Consider the following 13,917-nt stretch of genomic DNA (forward strand, 5'->3'; position numbering starts at 1 on the left):
GGTTGTTATGTTGGTTTTGGGATTTTTTTGGTTTTTTTTTTTGTCCCAGAATGTAATTTAAAATTGAGCATCCTTCCTCTTGGATGTTTTATGATATGAAATACCAGTTTTATGTTATAGCATCTTATGGTTAGGAGACACAAAAATTATGTAACAAAACCAAGTGAAGGTCAGCAACAAAGATCTTTGATGAAATATCAGATATAAAAGCTGAAGTGTTACTGTCAGAGGAAATGTGGTACTCTGTGTTACAAAAATGTTACAACCAGGGAAGGTAGGAAATTGCGTATGGTTTGCAAAAACCCTGAGTCAGCAGTGCCTGTACTGAGAGCTGACTCCAGAGTCTTTTTCAATCACCTAATATTCCCAGGCTAAGCAATTTTGTTCATATTATTCATTCTTCTTCCAAAGAACTCACAGTTTCTTACATAACATTAAACCTATCATAAAAAAAAAGAAAAAAACCAAGCACAAATACAATGGTTAGATGCTACATCTTCTCTCCCAGTCTCTGCATTTCCTCTGTAGAAATTGAATCCCTTCTGTCATTCCTAATGATCCTGCCCAGAAGACACTTGCCTGTGTACTAGGATGTTTCCATAAGGAATAGCTGGATTTCAGAAAAGTTTATTTTCAAGTTTTGTAGAAAAGAATCGATTTTCATTACTGATACTTTCATTGCTGGGCAGAAAGCTGACTAAAATAAGACTTTACTGGAGCTTGAGCTGAAACAATTTTATACTCTACTTTAATCTTTGGAAGTTTGAAGGTCTGGGCAAAAGCAGAGAAGAACTGAGATGAAATGGAGCTGACAGCTGACTGCTTCACGAATGAGCTGGAGCAAAATGAGGGGATGAGTGTGACCTGAAACCTGAGATTCAGTGTTGAGTTTTAGGTGTTACATGACCTATGGCCTATTCATAGAAATGTTTAAGGGGGGAGAATTTCATTGCAAAATAAAAGATCCAAGAGCATGATACGCAGGCTCACTTTTTCACATGCCTACTCTTGACAGTATTTCTAGCCCAGTGGCCAGTCTTGACATTTCCAATAATGCAGTACAATTTTGGCTGATTGAAAATGTACTAAAGCCCAAGAAAATTCCTGCGTGCTAGTATGTTGCTGCTGATACACAGCAGCTGAACATCAAAGCACAGTATTGATTCTTCACCTGTGACCTCATTCAAAGTCAGAAGGAAGTGTCTGTGGCTTTAGAAGCAGATGTGATGCAGAGTTCCAGTCCTCCTCAAAAAAATCTCTGTCTTCAATATGGGTCAAGAAGTCATTGTCGAGAATATTTACCACTATGGTTTCTTAATGAATTAGGGAAATTTGATGTAATTAGACTTAAAAAGTTTATGGGTGAGTTCAGTGATGGGATAGACACTTAACTCTTGGGACAGTACCAGGGAGAAAAAGTGACCTGTGAACAATTTCAAAATAATTTCCTTAATCAATTATACTTGAAAAAAATACAGAGAGTACTTTATAGAAGATTTAAGGTCTTTGGTAGTTTTTAATTGAAATTGAAGCAGAGCAGATAGATTTTCTTGCAAGAATTTTGTATTTTAAACAGTGCTGGTGGCGTTAAACATTAAAAATATTATCAAACCTATTTAAAAAAATCATGAAATAGGAAAGGGAAATTACTTCTTCCTCATTCTTCAGATGCATTTTGTCCAGTTTACTCTTTCTCCACAAAGCAAGACCCTCCAGTGACAGTTTCATCCAGGGTACCACATTTTAAATGAAAGGCAGCTCTCTTCTGCTGTGCAGTTCAGGCTAGCCCATTTGGGAAGGGGAATCTAACCAAGCAATTTCCCTGAGGTTCAACCTCAGTGCTGGTTTAAGACCTTGTTTTTCAGAAATCTTTTGTATTTCCTCCTCAAGAATAAAAATAAACTCTTCCACAAATGTAGCAGAAAATACAGAGCTGAGGTCTCTCTCTGGACTTCAGCTGGGGACTGGAGTAAGATCCAGCGCTAGTGCAGGTTTTTAGCTCCATCTTTCCATGGGATGTATGGCTGGATGTGTATCTCCCATCCGGGGTGTGGTGAGCTAGTGAAAAGAGGTGGTAACTGTGACTAGACTTTGTTCAATGCAATCTCGTAACAGAAATACAAGACCCTGGGAACGGGAGGCATATCTCCACTTCCAAAGAAATTCTACTGATGTGTTACAAGGAATAACTGTAGCCTTGACTACATCGTAGCTCTGTGGTACACCCAGGACCAACAGTCCTAGGAAAAGGCCAGGAATGAACTGATGAGCATGGGAGCCACACAGTCTACTCGTGTTACCAAGCCTGGTAACATTTTGGCCCTTTGCTTTTGGGCTGGACCGCGCTCAGAGTAAGCTAGAGGGATGAAAGAGAGTTACAACCCATAGCTTCTAACAAAAGGGTAAATAATGCAAAAGCTTTAGGAATGTCATAAAAAGGGAATTTGCAAAACACGAATTAATGAACTTGAAATATGCATTTCAGCATCTCAGTGTCTGGAAAATAGCAAGGTGAACTAAACAACTGAAACAGAAGGAGGGCATGATGGCACAACCAAAAAGTAGCATGGCTGAGAAAGATGGCTAACAATACAACTTAAGGTTTTCTATGAAAATAGATATGTCCTATGGTTTCAAATAACAGAGAAGGAAGACAGAAGAGGTTCTGTAATTACTGCATAAAAAAGGGCAGAAGAAAGAGTCAACACCTAATTCCTCATTCATCTGCTTGACTTTGTTTAAACATCTGTCAGGATGTGTAGGATGCTAGGGAAGAGGTATGCTCCTCACAGTGGTTTGAACAAATGAGTGTGGCACAGCACCTATTTACCCAGGTCATGCACCCTTTCCATGGGACTGGAGCCACAAAAAGAGGTCAGGCAAGCTGGATCTGTGTCTGGTGAGTGACCAAAGGGATGGACAGTTAACATCTGCCAGAAGGACAAGAGGACAGGGCATTTGAATGCCTGTCCACAGCTCCTGTTCTGGGTATGGGACTTCACTTCTGATGGATGAGCTGATAGAGAAACCTCAGTTGGAAGCAGTCTTTGGTTATCAGACTGTGTTTAACACCTGGGGAGCAGTTAGTGGAAATGCATTTCAGGGAAGGTCAATCCTTCAAAGCAGCCTATCTGTCAGGATTCTCCCAGTTTGGTCTTTAATGTCTTTTGGTTAAGTAAAACTCAGCCTTTCATCTTCTCATTAACCGGTATCCGCACTGGGACTATTAGCTTGGCAAATGAGACATATGTGGAAAAGAGTTTAGAAATATATTCTTGAGTAGCTTTGTGGTGCATTTGGGTGTGAACTGGACTGTTGACATCCTGGGTCCAGACTCGTTTTCTGATGCCTGCTGCAGTCAAGATGCTGTTGGAAGCTGGTCATGGGAATGGGTACCTGAGAGGGGTGCAGAAAAAGAGGTGGTGATGGTGGCTCCAGGGCGCAACTTCAAGGGCACAGATCTGTGCAGAGCTGATGTGGCAGGTGTCTAAGGGTAACTGAGGCAAGACTGAGGCATGGAGAGATAAATTCATGCTGCAGATGCATCAGAGGAGACTAAAGAATAAAACCTTGTGCCACTCAGCCTTTAACTGCTTCCTTTTGGGTATAAGAAAAAGATCTGGGCATTCCAGACCATGGGGTAAGGTTGATAATGGCTCTTGTCCTGAGAACCTGAGCCAGAAGGGATGGAGCCCAGGCACACAGACACCCACTCTCAGAGTTCTCAGATGTTTGGTCTCAGAGGTAGAGCTGAAGCCTTGGTTTTCCAATTCTGATTTCTCCTGTTTGTCACCTGTGTACCTTGTGGGTATTAGGCAACCAGTAGTTCATGTTTGTACCAGTTCTGTGTTCTGATGCATTACTGTCTACAGATGGGTTGCAAATCACCCTCTAAAGAGTGCAGTTTCCCTTTAGCACACTACATGATATTTCAGACTGAAGGTGCAGCACTGCCTTCATGCTAGCAGAAGAGCCCTAGGAACATGGAAATCACCTGGATAAGTAAGTACATGACCACAGCTCTGGTCATTATACCTGATTACAGCCTTAAATAAGGAAAATATTTTTGAAAAAGGGAATCTGGAAATCAGGAGCGTGATAAACACAATGTTGGTAATGTTGGTCCTACACAGTTTCTGATCTTTCAGAGAGGATTGCACAGTGATGTGCAGATGGCCAGTGACTCCAGTGGGCCACAGTGCGGGAAAGGGTATTTTCATGGTAAGAGCCACAGGTGTCCAGTGCTTAGGTTCTGATACAGTCTCTGATCACTTGTGTGTACCAGTCAGCAGCAGTGAAACCAGTCCTGTACAACAGAAGATTAAAAAAAGTTTAGATAAGTTATGTTTGCTGCCATCAAATTGTCAATCAAGTAAGTGCATTATAATTGGGACAGGAGGCGCAAACTCATAAAATTCTCAAATATTTTTATGCAAAAGGAATTCAGGATTCCTACCCTGGTAAAAGCCCCTGCTTTGCCCCACATTAATATTCGGTTTTTTTTATAGGAAACTAAAGATTATGATGGCCTTGAAGTTGTATTTGTGGGTTTTGAAGTGGTTAGGTAGTTCTCAGAAGAGGATACTGGAAAGTAAGAGACTTGCTGATGTCATTTTTATTTCACCACCAGTACCCAAAAAAAAGCTGAGAGAGATGTTGGTGGCCCTATATAAGGTGCAGCTCACCTCCTGCGGAGCACGTCAAGAATCACAGCAAAGGTAAGGCTTGCAGCCTTTGTGCTGCTCTCACTTTGCTTCACCCGCTCTCCTTGGTGCTAACGCTGCCTTCTCTCACATCAGAGCTCAGTGCCGTATCTGCAGCCTGCTGGGACGGACGATTTCACATCGTGAGCCATGGCCTCCCTGCAGACCTTGTCCAAGAGCTTCCCAGGATGGGTTTTCTTCTGCTGCTGTTGCTGTCTCCCTCTTCTTCTCACCAGCTCTCTGCCTCTGAAAGGGGCTTCCACTGCCCATCATGCCTGCAAGCTAAGGAAGATCAACTTCCAGCAGCCCTACATCAGGAACCGCACCTACACATTGGCTAAAACGGTACAGTCATCCATGTGTTCTTCATGGTGGGATCTGAGAACCTACTTCTCTGTTGGTACCCTGGCTTCTAGCCTTTGGCATTCCTCTCTCTTTCCCATGTGTTTCTCCAGAAAAATAATGTGCATTTGAGTTAAGGCTGAGTTTGAATGTGCGGAGCAGTCTATTGCCTGCTGGCTGTGTAGCCACGGGACGCTGTTGCCTCTCCTCCTCCTGCTCCCCAGGGGAAAAGCAGCCCCTGGAGCAGCACAGCTTCTTCTCTTCAAGCAGCTGCTGCCAAAGTGGGCAAATTGTGAAATATGATATTAAATTTCTCAGTTTGCCCAGTCCATTTGGAGCTGGGCCATGACTGCAGTCAGCCAAGCAGACGCTCAAGCATCTGAGCTCTGCCAGGGCAAGTTTCTTCGCTGCTCTTGCCATGGGTGGGTCTCCCTGGGTGTACACCGTTGAGGGCTGCAGCACCTCCCAGCAGTGCTGTGGGCAACCATGAGGTCGGCCACCTGCAGCATCTGGTTTAGTCATCATAACCACGACGACTTCTGACATTTAAGTGCGGGACATGAATTCAGACTTTGGCTTATTTATTTTCCTGTGATACTGACCTTGAATCTTACCCAGCTGAGGGGACAAACAGACACAATGTCCAAATTTATCTGCCTGTAACAGTCTGTGGTGTCCATTCCCTCATTTCACCTGCACTTTCATTACTGATGAAAAGTTCAGGGTTTATTATTAATTTTTAGGTAAGGTTCCCATCACCACCTGACACTTCCTTCTTTTCCTCTCAGGCCAGTGCCTCAGACAAGGACACAGACAACAGATTGATTGGGCAGCAGCTCTTTATTAACATCAAGGTAAGCCTTACATGAGGAGTCTGCTCTTTGCATCCCTCTGCAGCACTCAGTGATCTCTGGCCTTGATTTAACATGACCTCTTGCTTTCATACATAGGAAAACAACCGCTGCTACCTGATGAAGAGGGTTGTGGAGTTTGTAGTAAAGGATGTTCTCCTCACTGAAGTCAAGTACCAGTACCCTTATGTCGAGGAGGTGGCACAATTCTTGGCATCCCTGACCTCGGAGCTGAGCAGTTGTGTGAGTTACACTGGCTTTCTTTCCCTCTGACTCTCAGTGCTGCTCCTGAATCTCAGAAAGCTACAAGCAGTGGCAAAAGGCAGTGATACAAAAGGAAACCTCAGATCAAAGATATGAAAGTCAGAGTTAATAGAAAGGTGTGAAAAAGAAAAAAAGTACATCGTTGCACATAGCTGTCAGTCTCATGTCTGGATGTTTTCTTTCTTTTAGAGATTTTCAGGACAGAAAGAGCACATTGAAAAGAACCTGGAACAAATGAAGAAAAAAATGGAACAGGTATATTTTTTCCAAACATTTAAAAAGAGCAGTTTCAAACCCCAGTCATTTAGTTGGATTAAGGCTGACCTAATTATGAAACAATATCTGGAGATTATTTAGGAGGTGAAGCCTGCAAGGACATTAAATAGTGGATTAGTGATATTTCCCCTTCCAGCCCTCCCTCACTTGTCCTGTTAGCTCTCTGCATGTGTTATGGTAGTTAAACCTTCAAAAGCTAGGTTGCAGGAAACTTATATGCTAGTCTAGATTTGAGCAAACTAGTTTACATCTAAATATATAATGACTCTAACAGAACTATGTGAGAGAATTAGGCAAGTAAATTCTTGATTCCGTTTCTGTGACCTAATTGAAATCCTGATTTCAATTTTCTGAAAAATAACTAGTTCCTAAGATTTGCATTCTGCTCTTTTCTAGTTGGGAGAAAATGGAAAGACTAAAGCCATTGGAGAGCTGGATTTGCTGTTTGACTACATGGAAAATGCCTGTACTGACGTCCCAAAAAAGGGAGGGAACAAGAAGAAAAACTGAAAAAATTCTGGATCAGGCTTGAAGAGATGTCTCTGCAGATCTCTTGCAATAACTCAAATTGACTAGCTGCAGCTATGTCCATTCCCCCCAGAGGCAGTATATTTTTCACTTGTGTCAAAACTAGCAAACTAAGTGGGCAGAGACAGGATGCATATTGCTGCCTTCTTTGAAAATGAAAACTCCAGGACACTGCCTCTCCATTGCAACACAGGGCATTAGTTATTTACAAAAGCACTGTTCTGTCCTCCTCATCTCCATAGGAATGAGGCAACCATTTCTGTCTTTTATATACTGAAATTTGACACCTATGGATCATCTTTGATCAAGGCAGTGATAAGCAGCCAGGATGTTTTGAGCCTCCTAGTTGGAAATCTCTCTTGCATATGTTGCCCCCTTCTGACCTTTGCCTGAAAAGTTGGTATTTCAGACTGGTTCAGAAATAATTTTTGTTATTTGTATTTAATGGTAACTTATTTTAAGGTAATAATTATACAATACTTTTATTTATATAGATTAATTGAAAAATATCCAAGGAAATGTATTTATGAAGCTTTACCAGAAATTAACACTGCTGTGTGATATTTATATGCAGATGGAATGTTTTATAAATGCTTGCACTTTAATTTATTATAATAAATATTTTGGTCCTCAAATATAGCCATTTGCAGAGCTTTTGTCTTTTCTTCAAACACAAGGGAGATGATACATGTTGCACCTGTGGCACTGCTGGACTAGTGGCTGTATTCTTGTATCCAGAAAGGATGCAAGCTCTGTCTGGGGCTATGCTTCTTCACCATAAGCCTGCAATTTCAACTTCTCACAGGCCAGGGCTTAGTGGGGAGCATGTCAGTCAGCTTTTTTTGTAGGGGATGGTGGGAAAAATAGCATCACTCCTTAAAGTCCTTGATTTGGTTCACTGTTTCTGCCTCAGCATGCTCAGAGACAAGGTCCCCCCTTGAAGAGCTGCTGGTGAAAAGTCCCAAACTGTCCCCATGGGTCAGATGACGTGGAGACAAACAGGCAGCAGCTGCTAATGAAAACTCAGAGCTCTGCATTCCCACTGCCCATCCATAGCACACTGAGCACAAATGGCATTCTGCAGCATCAGGGATCTGAGAGTCTTTCAGTAGAGAATGTTTGGTGCCTATTCTCAACACAAGCTCCAAGACAGAAAGAAACCCAAGTCCCTGAAACACAGTTTAACCTGTCATTATCATGTCATGTCCTTCAGCAGTGTCTCCTGGGCAGAGACAGAAGAGTTGCTCTGGTGTAGACAGAGAATTTGTTGACTGGACCAAGGTTAAAGGGGTGAAAAGCATCCAAATAAGCAGAAAGCCAGAAGAAATATGTAATAGCAGATTTCAGCAACTGCTGAAGTCTTCTTGAGCAAGGCCTTACTGTTTATTCATCAGGGCAACAAGTATCCTGTCTGCATTTAAAAAATGTTGCTCCTGAGCTAGAGCAATTTAAAGATGCATTTAAAAGCATCCATCCATACCTATTTTGAACATGGTTTATGTGAACTGAAATCATAACACTTTCTTGTGGGAAATCACATATTAGACTGGCGTATGATCCATTTGGGTGATGGATACCTATTACCTGTCAAACTAGATGTATTCAACATGGTTTACTTTTCTCCACACTTTCATTTGCATATCACAGCATATGATTTACATGCCTGTTCACAGTCAAGGCAGAAGTGACCCATTAATGACAGGCAGCCAGGATCAGGTACCACATGACAGTTTCAGGGATGTAACCTTTATTATATATTCAGAGGGATATATGTTTCCTTTCTTGTGGGTTAAGGAATGATGTTGTCAAGAGCTGTTGGCCAACATCCTTTCTCTTATCACTCAAAGTTGTGAGAGCTGACAGCAAAGTGAGGGAGTTTAAACACCAAATGAACAGTTCACTTCACTGACCTTTGATATACACAGTCTTTCCCTGAGCTACATCTGTCTCCCTTTACAGGCAGTGGAGGGTAAGAGGAATTATACAGGTGTCATTTCTCTGGTCTACACTAGAGGTTTATAAAGATTGTGACTTTGGGCAGGATAACATGACTTTGCCCTAAAAGTACCTGTTTTGTTCCTTAATTATAAATAGAGACCATAAGACACATATGTGCTGTTCCTTATTGATATAATCTCTTCACAAGTGGATAAATAACTTATTTCCTTCTTCTACTTCCTTTAGGTCTCTTCTACATCATTTTCAACTTGTTGAAATGTCAAATCAGACTCTCAAGTTTTCCACACTGGGGCTAAATCCAGATTAAAACCCACTTGTCCACAAAAACCTAAAAATGAAGTCAACTAATTATTAACTTCTCCAACCCTAAAAACTGCCAGCTGGAAGACTCTACCACAGAAACCTCATGAGCTGGAGCCCTGGAAATGCCACACAGCAAACTTTGCAGAATTTCCTTCTCAGGTTTTCTTGCAGCGTATGTATGATTTATGGGTATATGAAGGATGGTGGTGATGATCAGTTTTGAACAGACAAAGGAAGTAAGAGTTGGAGTAGGTTTCCCTTACAACAGGAGGAAATGTCTGGGACAAACAATTACTGACCAAAAGAAAATAAAAATGTAGTTTCAGTTAGGCAAGCTGGGTTTTTATTCAGTTAAGAGTTCCAACTCAAAAAAGGAAAATCTTGCTGAAATGTTTCATTCTGACATTTTCTAAATAATTTGTGTTTTGGTTTTATGTGCATTTCTTTCAAAGGCTGAAAAGAGATTTGAAAGCAAAATGAGCTGTTTCATTTTGAGTTGGACAAGTGCTTTGGCCCTACCCACAATGAATTATTTTGTTTTAATTTTTCAATTGGGTCACCAAAGAGAAACTCCATTATTCACACAATTCTGATTTCTGTTGCCCTATTTTCCTTTCCATTTTTTGCCTCCAAGTTGTGCACTATTTGTAATTCCCAGAGGTCCTCGACTAGAAACCTTAGGGAAAGCACATGCTCCACATCCTTCACTGAGGATGCCTCCACTGTAGGGGCTGCAGGACCTCTTCCTGGTCAAAAATTCACAGACCACGCTACTGTCAAATTTGTGTTTCATTGACTCTTCCTCCCCTTCTCCTACATCAGGTGACCAGAACAGGTGCTTTTTTTCCCTACACAGATAATTATAATGCATTTATAAAACTGCCTCTGAAATGTCATATTTTGCAGAGAGAGGAACCCAAAGCATGAACAGAAGTTTCCACATCCTGCTGAGTAAGTATTGGTGACAGTTTAAGAAACATGTCTTAAATACATTGCCTGGAGTGTTACTCAGTTAGGAGATTTACATATTCAGTGTATGAATATATACTCCCCAAGTGACCTAGAATAATAGAGGGTTGGTATTTCCAATTTGCTGCTGGAAGTATATTCTAGGCAAAGCAAAATGTTGAAGCCATCCTGTTCATAAATAAGTGGCAGGTGATTATGTCAGCGTGTGCTTTAAAGCACAGTTAGCTAAACAATGGACTGCACTGAACAGCAGTAAGTGCCTGACAAACTTTTCAGTCACAGTCATCTTCAGTAAGGATGTTTGTAAAGTCTGTGTAACTGGGAGCAGAACCAACCTGCTAATGTGAAGCAAGATAGGTAGAAATATTAGTCAATCTCAGGCTTATGTATGATACTGCCAGGAACAAGATAATGATCATGGAAAGAAGGAAAAACCTGCAGTGCAGTTCTGTGGGATCCAGAATATTTTTAGCAGGCTACTACCCAAAAATATGTCACATAAAATAACATATTTAGGATGGAAAGCAATATAACCTCCCAGAGGATTCAGACCAGGAGTCTGTGCCTTTCCAGGATTTGTTAGAAAGCCTAATTTGTGGGAGGTAAACTACAAAATACAGACTATACTCAGGCTGTTGGCACTTTGATTCACAGCACCTACCCATTTTCCATTTGAGACACTTTTTTCATGGTTAACACGAAGCTGCAGACATTATCAGATTAACTGTATGGACTTCACCACTAACAAAAGCGCTAAACAACAATGTAAGTGAAAAGATTTCGTCTCAAGCCTAGGAAATCACTCTCTCTGTTAATCTTTAAATTACAAATCCCTGGCCAAATTCACATATGCCAATTTCTATAATTTAATTTGGAATTCAATGATGAATGGTTTGAAAAGAAAATATTCCACATTTTCCTTCCCTAAGGAGAAATTAAAAATTATATTGAGTTTAGCCATTTATCCTCAGCAAACTAACTCATAGGACCCAAATGTAAACATTTTTTCAGTATGAAGGATTAAAGCATAGCATTTAATATTTCCAGGATCTGGCCATTTTTTTATCCAAGTTTGAATTAGGAAAAAAAAGGGCAGACCTTCTAAATAAAAAATGTTTTCTCTTCAGCTCAGGGCAGCACGGGTAAAAATATTTTGAAAAAACCCAGACTGATAAGTATGTCTTTAACTAACTTACTTGAAACTGTTGTATGGTTGTTTCTTCAAGAACCAGTAAGGCTTTCCCTGTGGAAATTGTAGACCTAGTTTCAAATGACTGAAGGCAAAGTGAGACTGTTTTCCAAAAAACTGCAAAATTGCACAAATTTAAAGTTCATTTTGTTCTACAGTTTTTTCCAAAAGAAAGATTTCTGACTCCTACTGCACACTTAAAGAATAGTGATGAATCTCCTTAAGATGTGAAAAGAATGGGGCAATCATGCATCTGTGGTAAGAGTCTAAAAGCAATCATGAAGATTGATGTTCTGATTAGGCCTTGTGATGTAAGAACTCCCCAATGGATTCATCCTGTATCTGGTCCTGCTCCACAGAAGGTAGAAAGAAAACTCCTATTGACTTCAAATATGTCAGATTAGGCTTGTAGTTTGTGTACTATCAGGTTAATTATATTAACAAAAAACAAAACAAAACAAAACAACCCCACCAAAAAAACCCCAGAAAAAAAATAAAGGTTTCAACACAGATGGTAAAATGGAAGTGATGAATTGGACTGTTTTTATTAAATGCTTGTCCATGAAAATCTAGTGTATTAACACTGATTTGGGAAGCAGAGGTTCCAAAATAAAGTTTAGATGCTTCTTGTCTTTTCAATGACCTTGTGTTTATTGTTGGTCTAAAAATATCCAGGCCTTGTCTTAGGTTAATACTTCTTACCAAACACACCTGTAAAGTTTCTGGTTTGACCAGCTTTTCTCCTTTAGTAGTTATCCTCTATCATGTGACCCCTAAAATAGGGGAAGAAATTTCAGATTCTCTCTTTTTAATATTTTGTCACCAAATGAATACATTATGTCACTGAGATTTTAGGTAGATATTTCCAGATTTAGGGATTATTAACTCTGAGGCTTATTTTTACTTTGGTAGCTCAAAAATAGAGAATGCTTGCTTGCCAAGGACAGCATTTGGCAAAAAATATGATTATTTCGTAGTGATTAATGTGAACATCAACACAGTGCTCATTTCTCCTGTAGGTAATAGAGGTTTGATTAAGTTTAGGAAAGCATCTTGGCTTGAGGGGAACCATGTGTGGCTCAGAAAATGCAAGACAGTTGCTTGCACATGAGATATCTGGCTTAAGTTGACATGAGCTTGAAGCTTCCAAAACAGGGAGCTGCTCAGTGCTGTCATTTTAATATCTGCCAGTGATTCAGTTCTTACATGCCATGGATTTCTGGGCAACGACTGGGAACTCAAAACAAATCTGTGATCAAGACTCTGATCCTGCAAATTGCTGAAACACCACATATTCTCCTCATTTTGATAGTAGCCTCGTATGAGTCATCTGCCCTCGCTTTGGTGCCAGAAAACCAGCTAGCAAAAGCTGAGATGCTGCCCACGAGCACTCACAGAGCCTGTCTCTAGCCCTGCCAGCAGCAAGGGTGGCAGGCAGATGAGAGCCTTGTCCCTCCATCAGCCCCCCATAATGAGCACAGGCTCAGACATCCAGCCTCGGGTGGTCTGTGGCTGGGCCTTACAAATTCCAGGCATGGACTTCAGGGTGTTATGTTGCTCATGGGTCAAGCTAAGGGCAAGTGAAAGAACCAGAATCAAGCAGCTTTTTCTGTGCCATTTTACTTTGGAAACCTTTTGGCACTAAGAATGTAACTGCAATAGATTTCAATTTTCATTTCCTAACTGTTTTCCACTGGTACTTGCAGTTACAGACTTCACTGTCTGTTGGTAATCCAGTGACGCTGGAAATGAATAAATAACAGAGAATGTTTTTTAGGGGAAGTGAATATGTGAAGTTTCTCTGAAAATAGGAAGACAGGAGAAACTAATTTTTTCTACACTGCTGAAGAGTAAACCAGAGAGACCCGCAGTATGAAGTTTTCCCTTATACCATAGGGTTAGGCTTATACTATAACTTCATTATCAGAACAGAGAAAAGAGATTGATAAATTGTCTCCTGTTCCTTGCTGTGTGGTTACAGGAGTATAAATAAAATGTTTCCTTTTCCAAAGTGACAGATTAGTAAAAATAAACCATCATATGTTCAGAGGTCTGGGCAAATATTTCAGACCTGGAATACTTTGCAGGGCTTGCCTGAGAGTTTTGAATCATGTTGGCTGAAGATCAAGGCAACAAATGTGATTTTTATGGAGCTGCTGAGCTGAATGAAGGGAAATCTGGTACAAAAACACCTTTCTCAAGAAAAGGAATTCTCATATGTAAAAATTTGCTTTCAAATAATCTAACCTAAACCTGGAAATGTGAGGAAACCATTTATAACCCATGAAGAGTGTATTTGGAACCGATAAAACCTTTTTAACAAACGCATACAAGTGCTGAAAATTTTTAGAGACGGGAAAGAAGTAATTAAAATCAAGGCTGCCATGTGATTTTTCCAGCCCACACAGTGAGCTACAGAATTAACCTCTTTCTGGTGGTCTAAGTAATATAAATAATCAGAAAAATTATGGCAAAGAATTTTTTTGTTTTTTCTTTGTAGTAAATGGTAGCTCTGAAGATCTAATTAAGTTTG

At 40.5% G+C, this 13,917-nt stretch overlaps 1 protein-coding gene across 1 annotated transcript; it reads left to right on the plus strand.

Annotated features, from left to right (window-relative positions):
• Positions 1 to 4,803: 4,803 nt before the first annotated feature.
• On the plus strand, positions 4,804 to 7,532 carry IL22 (interleukin 22). Its single transcript, XM_032107697.1, has 5 exons — positions 4,804 to 5,048; positions 5,834 to 5,899; positions 5,996 to 6,139; positions 6,350 to 6,415; positions 6,833 to 7,532. Exons 1-5 carry the CDS (start codon positions 4,854 to 4,856, stop codon positions 6,944 to 6,946), a joined length of 585 nt encoding a protein of 194 aa, XP_031963588.1. The 5' UTR covers positions 4,804 to 4,853; the 3' UTR covers positions 6,947 to 7,532.
• The last annotated feature ends 6,385 nt before the right edge of the window (positions 7,533 to 13,917 follow it).

Source organism: Corvus moneduloides, chromosome 4 (assembly GCF_009650955.1).
Source record: "Corvus moneduloides isolate bCorMon1 chromosome 4, bCorMon1.pri, whole genome shotgun sequence".
In the NCBI taxonomy this organism is placed as follows: Eukaryota; Metazoa; Chordata; class Aves; order Passeriformes; family Corvidae; genus Corvus; species Corvus moneduloides.